The sequence below is a fragment of the Lathyrus oleraceus genome, chromosome 3 (genome assembly GCF_024323335.1).
Source record: "Lathyrus oleraceus cultivar Zhongwan6 chromosome 3, CAAS_Psat_ZW6_1.0, whole genome shotgun sequence".
NCBI classification, from domain to species: domain Eukaryota; kingdom Viridiplantae; phylum Streptophyta; class Magnoliopsida; order Fabales; family Fabaceae; genus Lathyrus; species Lathyrus oleraceus.
Genome location: NC_066581.1, coordinates 131,114,240 through 131,133,461, shown reverse-complemented (window position 1 = coordinate 131,133,461; position 19,222 = coordinate 131,114,240). Strand labels below are relative to the sequence as shown.

At 41.1% G+C, this 19,222-nt stretch overlaps 1 protein-coding gene and 1 pseudogene across 1 annotated transcript; one reads left to right on the top strand and one right to left on the bottom strand.

The window, feature by feature from the left end:
- The window catches only part of LOC127130034 (nucleobase-ascorbate transporter 4-like), a 59,539-nt pseudogene that overhangs the window by 31,275 nt on the left and 9,042 nt on the right, over nucleotides 1-19,222 (top strand).
- LOC127130033 (uncharacterized) lies at nucleotides 12,023-15,373 on the bottom strand. The gene is made up of 2 exons (XM_051059115.1): nucleotides 14,613-15,373; nucleotides 12,023-14,492 (listed from the first exon to the last, which is right to left on the bottom strand). The coding sequence occupies exons 1-2, from the start codon at nucleotides 15,371-15,373 to the stop codon at nucleotides 12,023-12,025; spliced, it is 3,231 nt and encodes a 1,076-aa protein (XP_050915072.1).

Below are 19,222 nucleotides of genomic sequence, written 5' to 3'. Positions count from 1 at the left end.
TTTGAGCTTGTATGATAGTGGTTTAAATTAAATGACGAAGATCCGAGCAATATGGCGTACGCCAATTATTCGAATAATCGAGAGATAATGAAGCGGATGCTCATTATTCTCCTTTTCATTCAAAGGTTTATTATTAAGATAGGGCTTTTAGAATTTATAAATAATTTGGAGAGTGATTTTGATTTTATAGGGTTTTTTAGGGTTTTAATTAAATGACGACAATTCGAGCAATATGGCGTACACCAATTATTCGAATAGTCGAGAGGTAGTAAAGCGGAAGCTTACTATTCTCCTTTTCATTCAAAATCACATTATTAAATAATTTTAAGAGAATATTAGAATAATTAAATTGGGAAAATGATTTTAATTTTATAGAGTTTTTTAAGGTTTTAATTAAATGACGACAATTCGAGCAATATGGCGTACGCCAATTATTCGAATAGTCGAGAGGTAGTAAAGCGGAAGCTTACTATTCTCCTTTTCATTCAAAATTACATTATTAAATAATGAAACTTTTAAGATTTTATAATTAATTTGAGGAAGTCATTAATTTAATAGAGTTTTAGAGTTTTAAATTAAATGACGAGAACTCGAGTAATATGGCGTACGCCAATTATTCGAATAATCGAGAGATAATAAAGCGGATGCTCATTAATCTCTTTTTCATTTAAAGATTAATTAAAATATTTTTTAGAAAGTATATTAATTAACTATGATGTTCTAAACTTGATTGGGAATAATAATCAAATTTAAGCTATTATTATGTAATTGTAATTATCTTTTAATAAAGCATATAAAATAAGAACATAATAGGTCAAAGAATCTGGGTGTGTGGGCGATAAACAGGGGTAAAAATCTCAACAACAAAAAAAAAAAAACAGGTCATAATGGGCTCGGGGAGGCCCAAAACCTTAACACCAAAAAAAACCTAGTGATGGCAAGAAGATTGAGGGAGGCGGTATATGGTCAGACCAAGAGTCAAGAAATGACCACTGAATAATCATGTTCGGCTTTGAAAAAAGGCAAGTGGGTTAATATGCACTTATCATCATCATTTACTATGCATAATAATAATAATAAACTAATGGAATGGAATGCAAAAAGTGAACATCATTAGCCCAGCCGTCTCCCTCTTTTCATTAATCATTCTCATTTAATTATGGATTCAAAATTTGAGTATTAATTAATGAAATAAAAGAGATTAAATGGGAACTTAAAGGCCAATGACATCTAATTAAAAGAAATCACACTAATTCCCTTTCTTAAACTCTCTCTCTCTCTCCAATTTTCGTCTATCTTCCTTCTGTTAACCTTTATTTTTCTTTTTCATTATTCTAACATCAACGTCGACACTGAGGAAAACCTGGTGGTAACCACCTAATCTCCACGTCGGAACCTCTCTCTGTAAGGCCACGGCGGCGTTGTCGCGGGTACACAAAAATCACACCTAAATCCTAGCCAAACAAACATTTCCAAACACGAACCTAACCATGTAGCTTCCAAATCAAAAACAAACGACCCAAAGAAATCGAAACAAAAACCGAAACAACAAGACAACAGAAATCTCGTGTAATAATCATGGGGGTTATGGCATTTGAGGCGATGTGAACAAGATGGCAATATCAAATCATGCAAAGGAGAAATGTTAAATACCAAATCGGAGCTAGTCCGACGTTTCAACTCCGGCAAGGTGAGGTAAATGATCCTTAGGTCCTTCAAGGTTCTTTCTTCCTCTCGAACTTTCCGCCTTCTTCGCTTCCTCTTTAACGATTTGGGTTCGTTTCGGTTTTGACAGGGGGCTTAGCTCGAGCTTGTTGAGCTTCGGTGTGAAAATCTCAACAAGTTCAAAACAGAGCTTTTTTAACTAGGGCTTTGGAATGATTTCTCCAGAGTAACGGCGCAGAAATTCGGATCCCTACTTCATCCCTGGAGGTCCTTATTTATAGCATTTTTGATGTACGAGGTTTTGAATTCCTCTCTCATGAGCTTGGCAAGTTAGTGGGAGAATCATTCCGTTAGGTAGCAGAATTTCTCAGAGCTAGTGGTGCTTCAAATCGGTGTGGTCCCTCAAATGGCAGGATGAGGTTTTGTCTGTAGTGAATCCGTGGTAACCACCTATTTTTTACTTTTCACTGCAGTAATTGTCTATTTTACTTAGCATTTGCCATTTGTTTTTTTTAAGCTCGTGTTCTGATTTTGCAATAGGTTTATGTTGTGATAGATGCATGTTTACAAGGTTTGGAAGATTGACGAGTATGTTTCATCGTGACAGGTATTTTCTTGTATTGATTTTTATGAATCCTTAAACTTTGCCAATTCTATGCCTGACTTCAATGTGCCATGGCTTTGCAGATTTTGTCATGCTATCATGCTATCTTGAATGCTGACTGCTGGATTGGTTTCTCTCACATATCTTAGGACATGTTTGGTTTTGGTTGAAGGATGGGTAGGCCATTAGAATTTATGCGTTTGGTGTTGGTCTGAGCCTGGTATTAGTTAGGTTAAATGTTGGTTTGATGCAGGTTTTTTTTGAATGATGACAGGTAGGTAGATGGCATAGTTATGTGATGGATAGACTTGCATCATGAGTTTGGCATGTGGTTGTGCATTATTGGCTGTTGTAAAGATTGAAGTCATGGTGACGGTGAATTCATGATGCTTGGTATCACTTTGTTGTTGTAGTGATTCCGGGCTGGTGTATAGCGGCAGCATTTTGTCCTGTTCGGCCTTAGGTACGTTATGCGTCGTGCATCTTGGTATCATGGTGTAGTTATGCTGAATCTGCTTTACGTCACCGCGTGGCTCTTATGGTATTAAAAATGTATTGCAGGTTGCTTCTTTACAGGTCATGTACCAGTCAATTTCATGAGGTGGCTCGTGCATAATTAACAAGTTAAGGTATCAAAGTCCATTCTTAGGATGCTTTTTATGTACAAACTTGAAAATAACTTGTTCTTCATTTGTTTATTGTTCTACTCCTGGTATGGCTGTTATGAAATTATTCGAGCGTTGCAAGATGTATGGTTGGTGATCTTATAAGGGTGCATTTGTGATATGCAGGTTTCTGATGTTAACCAAATGGCCCTGCAGTGGATTTCTATCCTGCAATATGGTCGGTTATTTGTGGCTCACAGTTTTGCTAAACTCCATGGTATCTTGCGGTGTCTTACTGTTTCGACAATTCTTGGACATCCGAAACTCTTGGGAATTTTGAATGGATTTGTTATATTGCAGGGTGCTGTTATGCCGACATAAGTTGGCGAGTAACTTCAAGTTCCATGATTTCACTTCTGTTTTGAAAGGTAATGACCATAGCCTTCAGCTCATGCGCCATAAGCCTTTCACTGCCATTTTCCTGATGCTGGTGTAAATTGACTGTAGTGTAGGTGCCTGTTTGCTGAAGATCCTGACAGTCTATATTTGGGATAACATCCTCTTCGTGGTTCTTCAACGTAGCATCCAACCTTACATCTTTCTGGATAAAATCTTTGTTGAATGATGACCTACCATAATCAAACAAATTGTTGTAAATAATAGCACTCCGGTCCGGTGCAAACGCAGCCGTTTTGGACATCCTTAGTTCGAAAGACTTGGAGTCCCAGTTTTTGAAGACTCTGATGTAATTTCATGCATCAAGCGGACTTTCTTTTTTTCATGTAGAAGACTGAGTTTAAACATGCCGTAAACTCTTTATCGGCAACACTCTCGGTGGAATTCCCATATTTCTCCTTGGCTTAGTGATGAACATTGATTATAAAACATATGCCATAATAAGTGTACTGAAACCTTGGTTAAATTTGTGTGATACAGGTGATGCAGGCTGGACTGCGCTTATCCGGACACGGCATGTTGCTTGTTAAATCTTTTGGAAATCTGTTTCTTCTTGTAATGTCATTGATTCTCTTGGCTGCTTTGAATTTTAGCTCGGTATTTTTTCGCAGGGCCTAATTCCTCAACACAAAACTGTTAAGGCATGTTGCTTGGTTTGTGGACTTTGTAGGCTGTGGAGCGAGATTGTAATGGGCTGCAGGGAAAATCTAGGAAAGCATCATGGCAAAGGGATGTTTAATTTCCAGTTTGAAGCTTATTCCTTTCGTTTGACTTGATTGTAACGTAACTTAGATCATTGGACTGTTTGTAACCAACAGCATGACTTCTCATGGTTATACTTGAAACAATTGTGTTTGTAAAAAAAAAAAATCCAAAATTTATTCAGCCAATGTATTTCTTTATTGACATTTTTAAACCGTGCCATATTGTATTTTGGGATCATTGGCCATTTGATACACGTTTGAGCAAGAGATCTCTTAATCCTTGGCCTAAGGCCATGATGGTTATAAATGAAGAACAAAAAATGTGAATTTGCGAATTTAAGTCATTCATTTAATATCTCTTCAACTCTTGCCAACTTGGTAACTTGGTTCAGTAAGGTGCAAGAAGTAAAATAAGCTAGTCCATGGCGTGTCAACGATTACTGTCTGTAATAAACCATGTTCATGACTTTGCTTATGGATTCAGTATTATGGTGTTGTCAAGATGAAACTCAAACGTGTCCTTGATCCATATTGGTATCCCACCTTAAGAAATATCCTTTCACTATATCCCTTTTCTTACATTCATATAATAAATCATACTCTTTAATGAAATGGATTTTATGAAATGCACGTTTCTAGGTGGTATGAAAATGGCATAATAATGATAGGAAACTAAAGTGAAGTATTCTCGTGATGAAAGGTATGCCATGATGTGCATATGATGTTATATTTAAAAAAAATGAAATTAATTTTATGAAAATTTTAAATATGACCGGACAAAATTGGGGTATGACAGTTGCCCCTATTTAATTAACTTGAACTAGAAGGTAAGAATAACAACGGTCTTCATACATTCGTGGTGGAAGGTAATTAAATATTAAAAGACCCAAATTTTGTCCTTTGGAATGCAATGGAGAAATGCAGAAAGAAAATGCAGTGAGAAGTATAATAAGAAAAGGAATTGTCAGCGCAGTATCTTGGATAATTGCAATCGAGGTATCCCATTAAAGGAATGATGTCCCAACTGTATCCAAGACTGTCTGGTAATAAGCAAAACAATGTTTCTAAAACTGAATGAGACTCCTCATATTGATGAGACAGCATCTCAGACAGCAAAGATGAGATTCTCTGTATCGAGTCGAAGCAGCATCTCATATGATCGAATTAAGACATTCCGAACAAGGGAATGATATCTTAATTGAATATGAGACTCCCCGAGGATACTAGAGCAGCATCTCAAAAGAAAAACTGGAATGAGACTCCTCATATTGATGAGACAGCATCTCAGACAGCAAAAGATGAGATTCTCTGTATCGAGTCGAAGCAGCATCTCATATGATCGAATTAAGATATTCCGAACAAGGGAATGATACCTTAATTGAATCTGAGACTCTCCGAGGATACTAGAGCAGTATCTCAAAAGAAAAACTGGAATGAGACTCCTCATATTGATGAGACAGCATCTCAGACAGCAAAAGATGAGATTCTCTGTATCGAGTCGAAGCAGCATCTCATATGATCGAATTAAGATATTCCGAACAAGGGAATGATACCTTAATTGAATCTGAGACTCTCCGAGGATACTAGAGCAGTATCTCAAAAGAAAAACTGGAATGAGACTCCTCATATTGATGAGACAGCATCTCAGACAGCAAAAGATGAGATTCTCTGTATCGAGTCGAAGCAGCATCTCATATGATCGAATTAAGATATTCCGAACAAGGGAATGATACCTTAATTGAATCTGAGACTCTCCGAGGATACTAGAGCAGTATCTCAAAAGAAAAACTGGAATGAGACTCCTCATATTGATGAGACAGCATCTCAGACAGCAAAAGATGAGATTCTCTGTATCGAGTCGAAGCAGCATCTCATATGATCGAATTAAGATATTCCGAACAAGGGAATGATACCTTAATTGAATCTGAGACTCTCCGAGGATACTAGAGCAGTATCTCAAAAGAAAAACTGGAATGAGACTCCTCATATTGATGAGACAGCATCTCAGACAGCAAAAGATGAGATTCTCTGTATCGAGTCGAAGCAGCATCTCATATGATCGAATTAAGATATTCCGAACAAGGGAATGATACCTTAATTGAATCTGAGACTCTCCGAGGATACTATAGCAGTATCTCAAAATAAAAACTGGAATGAGACTCCTCATATTGATGAGACAGCATCTCAGACAGCAAAAGATGAGATTCTCTGTATCGAGTCGAAGCAGCATCTCATATGATCGAATTAAGATATTCCGAACAAGGGAATGATACCTTAATTGAATCTGAGACTCTCCGAGGATACTAGAGCAGTATCTCAAAAGAAAAACTGGAATGAGGCTCCTCATATTGACGAGACAGCATCTCAAACAGCAAAAGATGAGATTCTCTGTATCGAGTCGAAGCAGCATCTCATATGATCGAATTAAGATATTCCGAACAAGGGAATGATACCTTAATTGAATCTGAGACTCTCCGAGGATACTAGAGCAGTATCTCAAAAGAAAAACTGGAATGAGGCTCCTCATATTGACGAGACAGCATCTCAAACAGCAAAAGATGAGATTCTCTGTATCGAGTCGAAGCAGCATCTCATATGATCGAATTAAGATATTCCGAACAAGGGAATGATACCTTAATTGAATCTGAGACTCTCCGAGGATACTAGAGCAGTATCTCAAAAGAAAAACTGGAATGAGACTCCTCATATTGATGAGACAGCATCTCAAACAGTAACGAACGAGATTCTCCATATAAATGAAGTAATATCTTTAAAGAAAGAATGTCTGTTGGGGGATATTTTTTAGAAAAGATTCCTTTTGGAGGAAATATGCTGAAGAAGCTCTGCAGGGGAGAAGCTCATAAGAGACTTTTATGGTAACCTCTGCTTGGGGAGCAATGGTAGCAAAGAAAATGCTGGGAATATCACTATCACCCATGAAGTTGGGGGAAATGACTGGCTAGGAAATGATTCCATGAGCGTATGTAGGGTAATAACTTTATTTGGGAAATGAGGAAAATCTAGGATAGATGCGAATGACCTTAGATCCTTATCATATTATGTTTGATTTTCGTATGATGTTCCACTTTGGGTGGAAATGCCATGCATGGGAAGATGCATGAGGTGTATGCGTTATGTGTTTGCTGGGGATGTTTTACTGTGCATATAGGAATGCGAATCGTTCAAGGCTATGCATATGGATGCCCATGATTGATATGATTTCTTAATGGTGAATCCTACCTGGTAGGAAAATTATGTATGTAATTGACGCATATGGTGCATGTGATGCATGCGGGTATGCGAGTGGATGATTGGGATTTGCCCTGGTTAGGGCGTCTTTGCTTTAGGTGATGGTGCCAGTGGTGTGGACTTTGTTATGATGGAGATCAAAATTTGATGCCCCACTGGGTGGTTTTGGGAATACATTCGGGATGCCCCAAACTACTGAAGGGTTTAGACTTCTCAACACGCGATACTCCAACTATGATTTCAATGTTTTTGCTGGAAATGCATTAGAGACTTGCCCCGGTTTGGCTATACCACGAGTATATCTTTGAGAGGTGTTGATTAGCACTTGGAATGAACATAGGTGCCTACACACAGTCCTACACCTCTATGAAAAACAAGAGCAAACTTGGAGACCAAGAAGTTTATCCTTTTACTATTTCAAAAGCAACCTTATTACTTCATTCAATTATGCGTTTTTTTATATTTTTTTTCAAGATTTTTAAGAATGATGTTTATCAAAAATAAAGGTGCTTTGCAAACAAACAGAAAAAATGCAAAATAATTTGGGCACAACTTTTGTCGAGAAAATTTTCTCTTTTATTAATTTGACCCTTGAATGGGTGATTGTACATAAAGATGCAATTCCTTAATGAGGTAATTGCTGTGTGTAGAAACAAAGCGGCAATAAAACTGAGTTCCCATTGAGTCTCCACACTGCTATGATCCTTATGTCTTTGATAGTCCGAGCACCTCGCCTTTGAGAAAAGTCGGGTAGATTGATTCTTTTGTCTTCGAGGGATATGTTAGACGCTTGAGAATATAGTTCTTTGCCTTGGAATTAATCCCTAACTTTTGCCTAGATCGCCCTTTCGGGTTTTCGATCCACCGGGATACCCATTTTTGCCTGAGCCGCCCTCTCGAGTTTTCAACTCAGCGGGTTATATATATATATATATATATTTTTTTTTTTTATCCCTAATTTTTGCCTGGATCGCCCTTTCGGGTTTTCGATCCACCGGGATAGCCATTTTTGCCTAAATCGCCTTTTCAGGTTTTCGATTTAGCGGCTTTTTATCATTCCACTTTTCTAGGCAAAGTACTTTTTAACAGCATCAGCATTAGTGGGAAGTGGCAATTCATCACCATCCATAGTTGCCAGGATTAGAGCGCCTCCGGAAAAGGCTCTAACCACCACAAATGGACCTTCATAATTTGGTGTCCACTTCCCCCTAGAGTCCTTGTGAATGGGCAAGATTTTCTTCAGCACCAAATCACCCTCTTGAAACACCCTGGGACGAACTTTCTTGTCGAATGCCTTCTTAAGACGCCTCTGATAGAGTTGACCGTGACTTAACGCTTTCAAGCGTTTCTCCTCAATAAGGTTGAGCTCGTCGTACCTTGATTGAACCCATTCTGCCTCGTCTAACTTAGCCTCCATTAAGACTCTCATCGAGGGAATCTCCACCTCTATGGGAAGAACTGCTTCCATGCCGTATACTAAGGAGTATGGGGTTGCCCCTGTTGAAGTTCGTACTGACGTACGATAACCATGTAACGCAAAAGGTAGCATCTCATGCCAATCCTTATACGTGATTACCATCTTCTGGATGATTTTCTTGATATTTTTGTTCGCGGCTTCAACAGCCCCATTCATCTTAGGTCGATATGGTGACGAGTTGTGATGCTCGATCTTGAACGTTGTGCATAACTCCTCCATGGTCTTGTTATTGAGATTGGATCCATTATCAGTGATGATTTTGTTGGGGACCCCGTATCGGCATATGATGTTGTTCTTTAAGAAACGGGCGACCACGTGCTTTGTGACATTCGCATAAGATGCGGCTTCCACCCATTTGGTAAAGTAGTCTATGGCCACCAAGATAAATCTATGCCCATTAGATGCTTTAGGTTCTATCATCCCGATCATGTCGATGCCCCACATAGAGAAAGGCCAAGGTGATGCTATAACATTCAGCGGGGTAGGCGGTACATGTATTTTGTCAGCATAGATTTGGCATTTGTGGCAGGCTCTGGTGTAATGATAACAGTCAGCTTCCATCGTTAACCAGTAGTAACCGGCCCTCAGGATTTTCTTCGCCATGGAGTGCCCATTTGCGTGTGTGCCGAAAGATCCTTCGTGTATGTCCTTCATAAGCTGATTAGCTTCTTGTTCGTCCACACACCTCAACAAAACCATGTCATAATTCTGCTTGTACAATACTTCCCCATTCAAGAGGAACTTTGATGCGAGTCTCCGGAGGGTCCTTTTGTCAAGGCTAGAGGCCTCTGCCGGGTATTCCTGCTTCTCTAGATATCGTTTAATGTCAAAGAACCAGGGTTTACCATCTGGCTCTTCTGTTGTCGTCAGGCAATGCGCGGGTTCATCGAAACGCCTAATTTCGATGTGAGGCTGATGGTTGGGCCATATCAACTTGTACATGGAAGCCAAGGTTGCCAAAGCATCTGCCATCTGATTCTCCTCTCGAGGAATATGAGAGAAAGTGATTTGGTCGAATTTCGGGAGTAACTTCAGCACGTAATCCCGGTATGGAATTAGGTTGGCGTGTCTTGTTTCCCAATCACCTCTGATCTGATGTATCACGAGGGCGGAATCCCCAAATACTTCTAGCACCTTAATCTTCAATTCAATAGCTTCTTCCAACCCTAGTATGCAAGCTTCATACTCAGCCATGTTATTTGTGCATGTAAAACAGAGCTTTGCAGTGAATGGTAGATGGAAATTCTTGGGAGATATCAACACTGCCCCAATTCCATGGCCTATTGCATTTGAGGCACCGTCGAACATGAGAGTCCATTCTGCTTTTGGCTTGAGATTCTCCTCTTGTTCAGAGTCTTCAGCATCCTTGACAACCATAATGTCCTCATCTGGGAAGTCAAACTTCAAAGGTTGGTAATCCTCCAATGGTTGGTGAGCAAGATGGTCTGCCAGTACGCTTCCTTTTATTGCCTTTTGTGCAACATATTGAATATCGTACTCTGATAACAACATCTGCCATCGAGCAATCCTACCGGTAAGAGCTGGTTTCTCGAATATGTACTTGATAGGATCCATTTTAGATACCAACCAAGTCGTGTGAGTTAGCATGTACTGTCTGAGACGCTTAGCGGCCCATGCGAGTGCACAACAAGTCTTCTCGAGTAAGGAATATCTGGTCTCGCAATCATTAAACTTCTTGCTCAGATAGTATATAGCATGCTCCTTTTTACCAGTCTCATCTTGTTGCCCCAATACACAACCCATGGACTCGTCGAGCACCGTTAAGTACATGATGAGGGGTCTCCCTTCTGCAGGGGCATCAGAATCGGCGGCTCTTGCAAGTATTCTTTGATTTTATCGAAGGCTATCTGGCAGTCATCATTCCACTCCACGCCTTGATTCTTCCTTAAAAGCTTGAATATCGGTTTACATGTGGCAGTAAGATGAGAGATAAACCGAGCGATGTAATTCAGTCTTCCCAAGAAACCACGGACTTCCTTCTCAGTTCTTGGTGATGGCATATTCTGAATGGCTCGAACTTTGTCAGGATCTACCTCAATTCCCTTTTGGCTTACAATAAAGCCTAAAAGCTTCCCGGATCGAACCCCAAATGTGCATTTGTTAGGATTAAGTCTCAACCTAAACTTCCTCAAACGAGCAAACAGTTTCTCCAGATTAGTGACATGTTCCTCCTCTGTCTGGGATTTGGCAATCATGTCGTCTACATACACCTCAATCTCTTTATGAATCATGTCATGAAAGAGAGTCACCATAGCGCGTTGATATGTTGCCCCAGCGTTCTTTAATCCAAACGGCATTACCTTGTAACAAAAGGTGCCCCAAGGGGTAATGAACGTGGTCTTTTCCATGTCCTCGGGATCCATTTTAATTTGGTTGTATCCGGAGAAACCATCCATAAAGGAAAATACAGAGAACTGGGCTGTGTTATCTACCAATACATCGATGTGAGGTAATGGGAAATCGTCTTTGGGACTAGCTCTATTTAGGTCTCGGTAATCTACGCACATGCAGACTTTCCCATCTTTCTTTGGTACCGGTACAATGTTGGCAACCCATTGTGGGTACTTTGCGACTTCTAGGAAACCAGCGTCAAACTGCTTTCTCACCTCTTCTCTGATCTTGAGAGCCATATCCGGTCGAGTTCTTCTTAGCTTCTGTTTGACGGCAGAGCATTCTTCTTTAAGGGGAAGTTTGTGGGTCACGATATCAGTGTCTAATCCGGGCATATCTTGGTAAGACCATGCAAACACATCGTTATATTCACGGAGGAGCTCTATCAATCTAATCTTCACTGCATCTTGAAGCGTGGCACCTACCCTTACTTCTCTTTTGTCTTCTTCTGTTCCCAGGTTGATAACTTCGACGTCCTCTTGGTGTGGTTGAATGACCTTCTCTTCTTGTCTGAGTAATCTGGCCAACTCTTCAGGGAGTTCGCACTCTTCACCCACTTCCTCTTCAGCTTGGTAAATCGGACAATCAAAGTCATGCCAGACCCTAGCAGTGTCGTTATCAATGGTCTCGGTGGTGTTTCTGCATGTTATGATTTATGCAGTTTATTTAGAAAGTGCGTGCATAAAAATTGATGCCATTTTTTGTAAAAAACGAAAGGAAAGGAACAAAAAATTGAATGCAAATCTCCATTTATTATTGATAGAAAAATTCTTAAAAAAAGATAAAGGGGGCCCTACAACATGCCACTGTGCCTTGGGCAGAGCACAGGGTTTTGTCTAAAATAATAAAATTACTTTTGAAAAATTTGAGGGACTTCAACAGCCTTCCAGTTTGTCAGTTCTTCATTAGGCGCGACTTGTCGTATCCAGCTAGACGCTCCTTCCTCATGATCTTCAACATTGATCATGGCTACCTGATTTCCAAAAATGTGGCCAGCGCTGATGAACGTTTCTTTTACAGGAGGAATCTGCTCTCCATCGTGGTGGTTACTAGCTTCAATCGACGACGGGTCATACCCTAACCCAAACTTGTCTCGCTTCTGGTTCACTTCCACCACTTTGCCCCAGTCTTGAGTGTTTTCACTTTCTATCACAGCCTTAGCTCCTTGCCACGAGGCCATGGACGGTCCTGACTTCGGAGTCTCCAATGTCTTTTGGACAGCCATCATATTTACCACTTCCAAGGACTGGAATGGTGTCTCGGTTATCTCGCCATCCACTTCGATATATCGGAAAGATGTTAAGTGGCTAACCAAGATATCCTCCTCCCCTCCAATCACAATCATCTTGTCATCGGTAATGAATTTTAGCTTTTGGTGTAAAGTGGAGGTGACGGCACCTGCAGAGTGGATCCATGGTCTCCCAAGTAAGCAGCTATAACCGGGATGTATGTCCATAACCTGGAATGTGATATTGAAGAAAGTTGGGCCTATTTTGATTGGTAGGTCAACCTCTCCTATCACTGCTCGTCTTGAGCCATCGAATGCTTTCACAATTAGGGTGCTGGGCTTCATATTCATCCCTTCCATCGGCAGCTTTATCAACGTGGTTTTTGGCATGACGTTCAGTGAGGAACCTGTGTCTACTAATACCCTTGATAGTATAGTGTCAATGCATTTCAAGGAGATATGTAGGGCCTTGTTATGGTTCTTTCCCTCAACTGGCAACTCATCATCATTAAACCCCAAAAAATTTCCAGTGGTTACACAAGCTATCACATCGTCAAACTGTTCTGTTGTTATGTCTTTCGTGATATGTGTTGCGCTTAACACTTTCAATAATGAATTCCTGTGTGCTTCTGAGTTGAGCAACAGAGATAGCATGGAGATTTTCGAAGGTGTCTGATTCAACTGATCTACCACTTTATAATCACTTTTCTTGATTATCCTTAAAAATTCCTCAGCCTCCTCTCGAGTGACCGCAGCTTTAGGCGACAGATGCATGTCTTGCATTTCTCGACTAGGGACAGGAATTTGGACAGGAGTAGCAATTTCTTTCCCTTTGGCTTTTGTAGAAGCATCAACAGCCCTTGGTGCAAACACTCGGCCACTACGCGTTATGCCGGCTGGCCCCACAATTGAGGTAACATTTGGTTCGTTGATTACCACAGGTTGGTCTTCCTGCCCTTGCTTAAAAGCTCTGGGCTGATATATCCATGGTACCGCCTTCTCATCCTCATATGCGAACGGCGCTGGAAACTCTATCACCAAGGGGTTTATGGGGATTTCCACATTAACCTCATCATAAGGGATGGCCACATTAACCTCATCGAAAGGGATGTCCACGTTAACCTCATCGAAAGGGATGTCCACGTTAACCTTATCAAAAGGGATGTCCACGTTAACCTTATCAAAAGGGATGTCCACGTTAACTTCATCGTAAAGGATATCCACCACAACGGCTATCTCTTTCTCTTCTTTGTTCTTAGCACGGCGACTGATCTGTAACTCGCCTCGATCCAGCATTTGTTGTATAAAATTCCTCAACCCTTTGTCATTCTCATCATTGACTAGCTCCTCTGAGACTAGACCACTTTTTAGCAGTTGTGCCCCTATCATGGTGATAGGGGTTTGAATCTCTTCAACCTTAAGAATCAGTTCTCCTTGATCACTCTCCTCTATGGCACTGACGGAAGCACCTCCATGTGTTGGCATGGGATTAGTGTTCACGTTCGGGCGTCTTGGAGTGAAGGTAACAACTTTTGCTTCAATCAGGTCTTGTACCCTATTTTGGAATGCAAAACAATTCTCCAGGGTATGGCCGGGCGCTCCCATGTGAAATTCACAATGTGCGTTAGCATCATATCCTGGTGGATATGGAAGAACAGCCGGTTTCAGCTCCCTCAATGTCAGAAGACCCTCCTTTTGCAAATATGGGAATATTTGGCTGTAAGGTACTGGTAGAGGGTCAAGTTGCCTTCTTGGAGGCTTTGGCTTGAATTGTCTTGGTGGTGCTGTGTTCTGTTGTCGACGAGGTTGTTGATGTTGTGGTTGATACATTGGTTGTTGTTGTATGGGTTGTTGATAAGGTATGGGTACCACGGCAGCGACTTGGCCATATGAAGCCTGTTGCTTCCCCTTATAGCCTCTAGATACAGCATTCGTTTCACCTTCTTTTTTCTTCTGAAAGCCTCCAGAATACTTTTTCGGTGCGCTAGAGGTGGCCACGGCTCCTGAAATCTTTCCATCCCTCAGACCCTTTTCTATACGATCTCCGATTGTGACCAGATGCGCAAAATCGGATGCCGCACTACTCACCAATCTATCAAAGAATGGGTCCTTCAGCGTGTCCACAAATATTCCGGTCATTTCCTTCTCAGACAATGGTGGCTCTACCTGAGCAGCCAACTCTCTCCATCGCTGGGCGTATTCTTTAAAGGACTCATTTTCTTTCATTGCCATGCCTTGCAACTGCATTCGGTCAGGTGCCATATCCAAATTATACTTGTACTGACGGAGAAATGCATCAGCCAAATCTTCCCAGCTTTGAATCCGCCCTTGCTCTAAACTCATATACCATCTCAGAGATGCTCCACTCAAACTATCTTGGAAACAGTGTATAAGCAGTTTGTCATTTTCGGTATGAGCAGCCATTTTCCTGAAGTACATCACTAGGTGACTTCTTGGGCAAGTCTGGCCTTGGTATTTTTCGAAATCAGGAGTTTTAAATTTAGCCGGAATGACCAAATTTGATACCAAGCGCATGTTCATGTTGGAGGCACCGAAGATATTATTCCCTTCGATAGCCTTGACCTTCTTTTCCAAGGCACGAAGCCTATCTGCAGATGGGTCTGGAAGTGTCTTAGGCTTCGGATGATCAGGCACATAGAAAGCTTCGTATGGGTCATCGCCTATTTCGGACCCATAATGAGCAGGCGCCTCAGAAGGCTCTGCACGATCCCCCTCTCCTTTGCTTCCTATTGGTATGTGAACCAGACTCTTCTTGGCATGGACATAGCCCTCATCTGGGTGGACCAAACTTGATGGGTTATCATTCCTTCTAGCCTCATCTTCTGCATCCGCAACCCTCTCTCTCTGGGCGATGGCGAGCATTGTTTCCAGCAGCTGATCCATTTTCTCTTGGATCGTATTGATGTCTGACCTCATGGTAGCTTGGTTAGCCTCCACTTGCTCTAACGTCATCTTGTAATGGCTTCGCGTCTCGTACCGGTGTTGATTAGTCAGCGTTTACTGGTAGATGGCAAAAGGTTGGGTAAGTTTTTTTTGTTTTTATGAAGCGTGATGCATGAGGATGCAAATGTTATGCATATTTTATTTTCAGGGAATTTTTATCACGATCGTAGTTGTATTAAGCATTTAGAGAAAACATAAAGTCAGGAAATAAAAATGAGGATCATCCTCTTCCATTCAAATATTTAAAGTACGGAGTACAAAGGCATAACCGCCCAAATCGATACAGCTCAAATACTAACTGAATATAAGAAAGACAGAAGAATCACACAGAAGTCTTTCGAGTTATGAGCTCTTCTAATTCAGAGTTGAACCTCTTCACCATCCCCTCACACATCATAACAAAATGGATTACAGCAGGATGTGTGTCATGCTGGTCCAATCCTTCCACTGCCTCTCTCAATCTCCAAGGCATTTCTTGGGTTATCCAATTGCAGAATTGCACCAAACCGTTGAGCTTTGCACGGTACCCATCTTTGTCTGCTTGCAAGAAATTGATAGTTCTCCTAAAGGTGTCGTAATCCTCAATGACTTGCTCTCTTTCCCTTAGCCATATCACACTGTCTTGATGGAATGCCTCAAATCTATCTTTCCAATGTTGAGCAACTCCTTTAGCATCTTTTGCTTCTTGGCATTTCTCGGCCCAAGTCGTGGGTGTGACTCGAGAAGCTTCCAGGGCTCTTTCCTTAAGTCGGCGCTCGTGCTCGGCTTGGGTCTCAGCATTATGGAGGGAGATAGTGAGATCTTGTATCTTTGCCTCCAATATCTCTCTAACCTCTTTTTTCTCTTCTGTGGCTCGTACCCACCACCGCTTATTCTTTAGGCATTCTTTCTCAACCTGTCTCAACTGCTCTTTAAGGGTTTCTAGGCAGTGGTCAGCTTGTTCCATGCCTATTTTCACTTTCTTTCTCTTATGTTCTTCTTTGTCGACCTTTTCCTCAGTTGCTTCAAGCTGGGCCTTCTTCCTCTCTAGTTCCCATTTTATCTCATTTCTTTCATTTGAAACTTGTTGGAAGCTGGCCTGTAGCTCTTCGTTTTCTCGTCCAAGTCTTGCTATAGTAGCTCTTAATGCTTCCACTTCTTCCATGGAGACAGGAATGGGTTCTGGTGATGGAGGTTGAGTTGGAGGATCGAGGATGAATGGCAGTTTGACCTCTTGACTTCTTCTAGTGACCCATTGATGATAGGGTTCTTTATCCCCTATGACACCCTTTCCTTTGTCTTGTCCTCTGAAGCGAACTTTCTCCCAGGCTCGGATAACCCTTCTCAGCATAACAGGATCCTCCATATCATGGAACACAAAACCTTCTAACAACTGGTCATCTGGTTTGTATGTGATAGGATAACCCAACTGCCTTACTGCTAAAGCAGGATTGTAGTTAATGCACCCTTTTGACCCTATTAGCGGTACATTCGAGAATTCTCCACAGCTAGTAATTGTGTCTCCCACATTCAAGCCATAAGGATACCAAATAATGGTATTTTCAGTGAGTCCTACCAGCTTTTGAGACCACTCATATCCATCCATACTTTCAATTGTATCAACCTCTTTGAACACATGAGAGACAAGCCATTGGTAAAGGAGTGGTATGCAACATAACATCAGTCCTCCCCTCTTCTCAAAGCGTAGGTGCAAGGTGTGATAAACATCTGCCAAGAGTGCGGGTACCGGATCTTCGTTCTTGACCTTGACGGCCCAAAAGACGCTAATAGCTGCTACATTAACTAACTTCTCCATGTTAGGAAATAACACCAATCCAAAAATAAGTAAAGCCATAATAGTATCATGGGCTTCCCACTTTTGGGCTTTGGCAAAGCTTTGAGCAGTTTTCTCCAGGTACTCTTGTGGAATCCCTTGCACCTTTCCCCAAATTTTGATGTTAGGGGTTAGATCTTTGACTGGGATGTCTAGTACTTTTGCCAACTCTTCGGATTCAGGGATTTGACCTAACCCTTTGTATGGTCCCTTCTTTTGCTTAGGAGAGTCCAATATTCTTCCAAATTCTTCCAAAGTCGGGGCCAACTGGAAATCTTTAAAGAGGAAACTTCTGAGTGGTGGATCATAAAACTGGGCTAGTGCAGTAATAGCATCCTTTTGTACTGGTACAGACAACAACTGTAGAATCTTCCCATATTTGAGTGTGAATGCGTCTCGACGGATGTTAGTCAACCCATCTCTGAATGCAATGAACTTCTTCACACATGGTACCTTAGCTTTGATTTGGAATGTTTTCTTCTTTTCTGACTCCATTTGTTCTTGAATGCTTAATTAACTGAAAGTTTTGAAATTCCCTGAGAATAAAAAGTGTGTAAATGATTTTGCTATGCTCATAATGAATGCAACATGATGTTTATGCAATGACAGGGATCCAGGTTTCACATCTATCACAAGGTTCAACTTAACAACGGTTCTATGTCTTTTACCCCACACAACAAGGGTTGCTCTAAGGTTATCCATTTTCATGATAAGAACTTAGAGTCATGGACTAAGTTCAGTCTTCCATCGCAATAATGGGCTAGCCACATTGAAATGGAAGTCCTGAATCAGTCTATTCTAAGTGGGATCCTCGTATTGTACGAACAGGGTGTACACCCTTCGGTTCAATACTACACGATCGCCAATCATGAAGACGGACTTCAGTTTAAGATGAGGTTCCCAGAGTCATTGACCATGTTCAACGTTTCCTCGCAATAATGGGCTAGCCATATTATGATGGAAATTCTGAACAGATCTACTCTAGGTGGAGTTCTCGTATTGTCCCAATGAGGTGTACACCCCCCGGTTCAATACTACACAACTCCGGGTTCTAAGTTCTTCTCAAAGCTCGGGTACGGAGCTTATCTCACAACATATGCCAAGTACCATAGATCACCCAACACAATAGCAGAATAAATTATATAACATAAATAATACATCAAGATATACAAAAGCAAATGAAAGCGATATTCTAACATTCATAGCAAATTGACTAAGTTAGGTTTGACTCTCTCTAGCTTGGAGCAGTTAAATCTCCCCAGCAGAGTCGCCATCTGTCGCATCTCGAAAAATACGATTCCTCGCGATGGTCGCGGAAAAATTTGTTCGAACAGAGTCGCCACCGAACTTTATTTATCCCAATGAAGGAATAGGAAAATATCGATAAAACCTTTGAAAAATAGAATAATGGTCGTCGCAACCATATTCGGGTTCGGGAGTCGATTACGCAAGGGGAAGGTATTAGCACCCCTCACGTCCGTTGTACTCAACGGGAACCTTTTAGTCTAATTTGCTATTTGAATGTTAGTTAAATGTTATTTGCTTTCTTCGAGTAATTTAAAATTGATAATAAATATGGATGAAGACCTCAGGAGGGAAAAGGGGAGGTTTTTTATTAGTGTGCTCGCCAAGATCTCGCAATCTCGTGCCTACGTATCCTTATGGTGTAATAAGGAAGTCAGAGCATTCGTAGTTCGGGGGACTACGGTTTTTGTTGGTGTCTTTTAATGAACAACTGTGTAGATCGCGTTCTAAAGGCTAAACGCTGGCTTGTTTACTCTCGGCGGAGGCTTAAGCATTGGTTTGTTATGCGCATTAGAAAGGATTGACAGTGTTCTTTTGAAAAGAATTTTTAAGTTATAGGTTGCACGGGGCGGGACATTAGTTTGATTTGTTAAGGTATTTTAAAGAACGACAAAAGATTGAGCAATGTGGTGTACACCAATTGACCAATTCCTTCGAGGAGTAATAAGGCGTACGCCCTCCACTCCTTTTTCGTTTGATTATTTTGAAAGTTGTGTTTGTGGATGTTGAGTATGCACAGT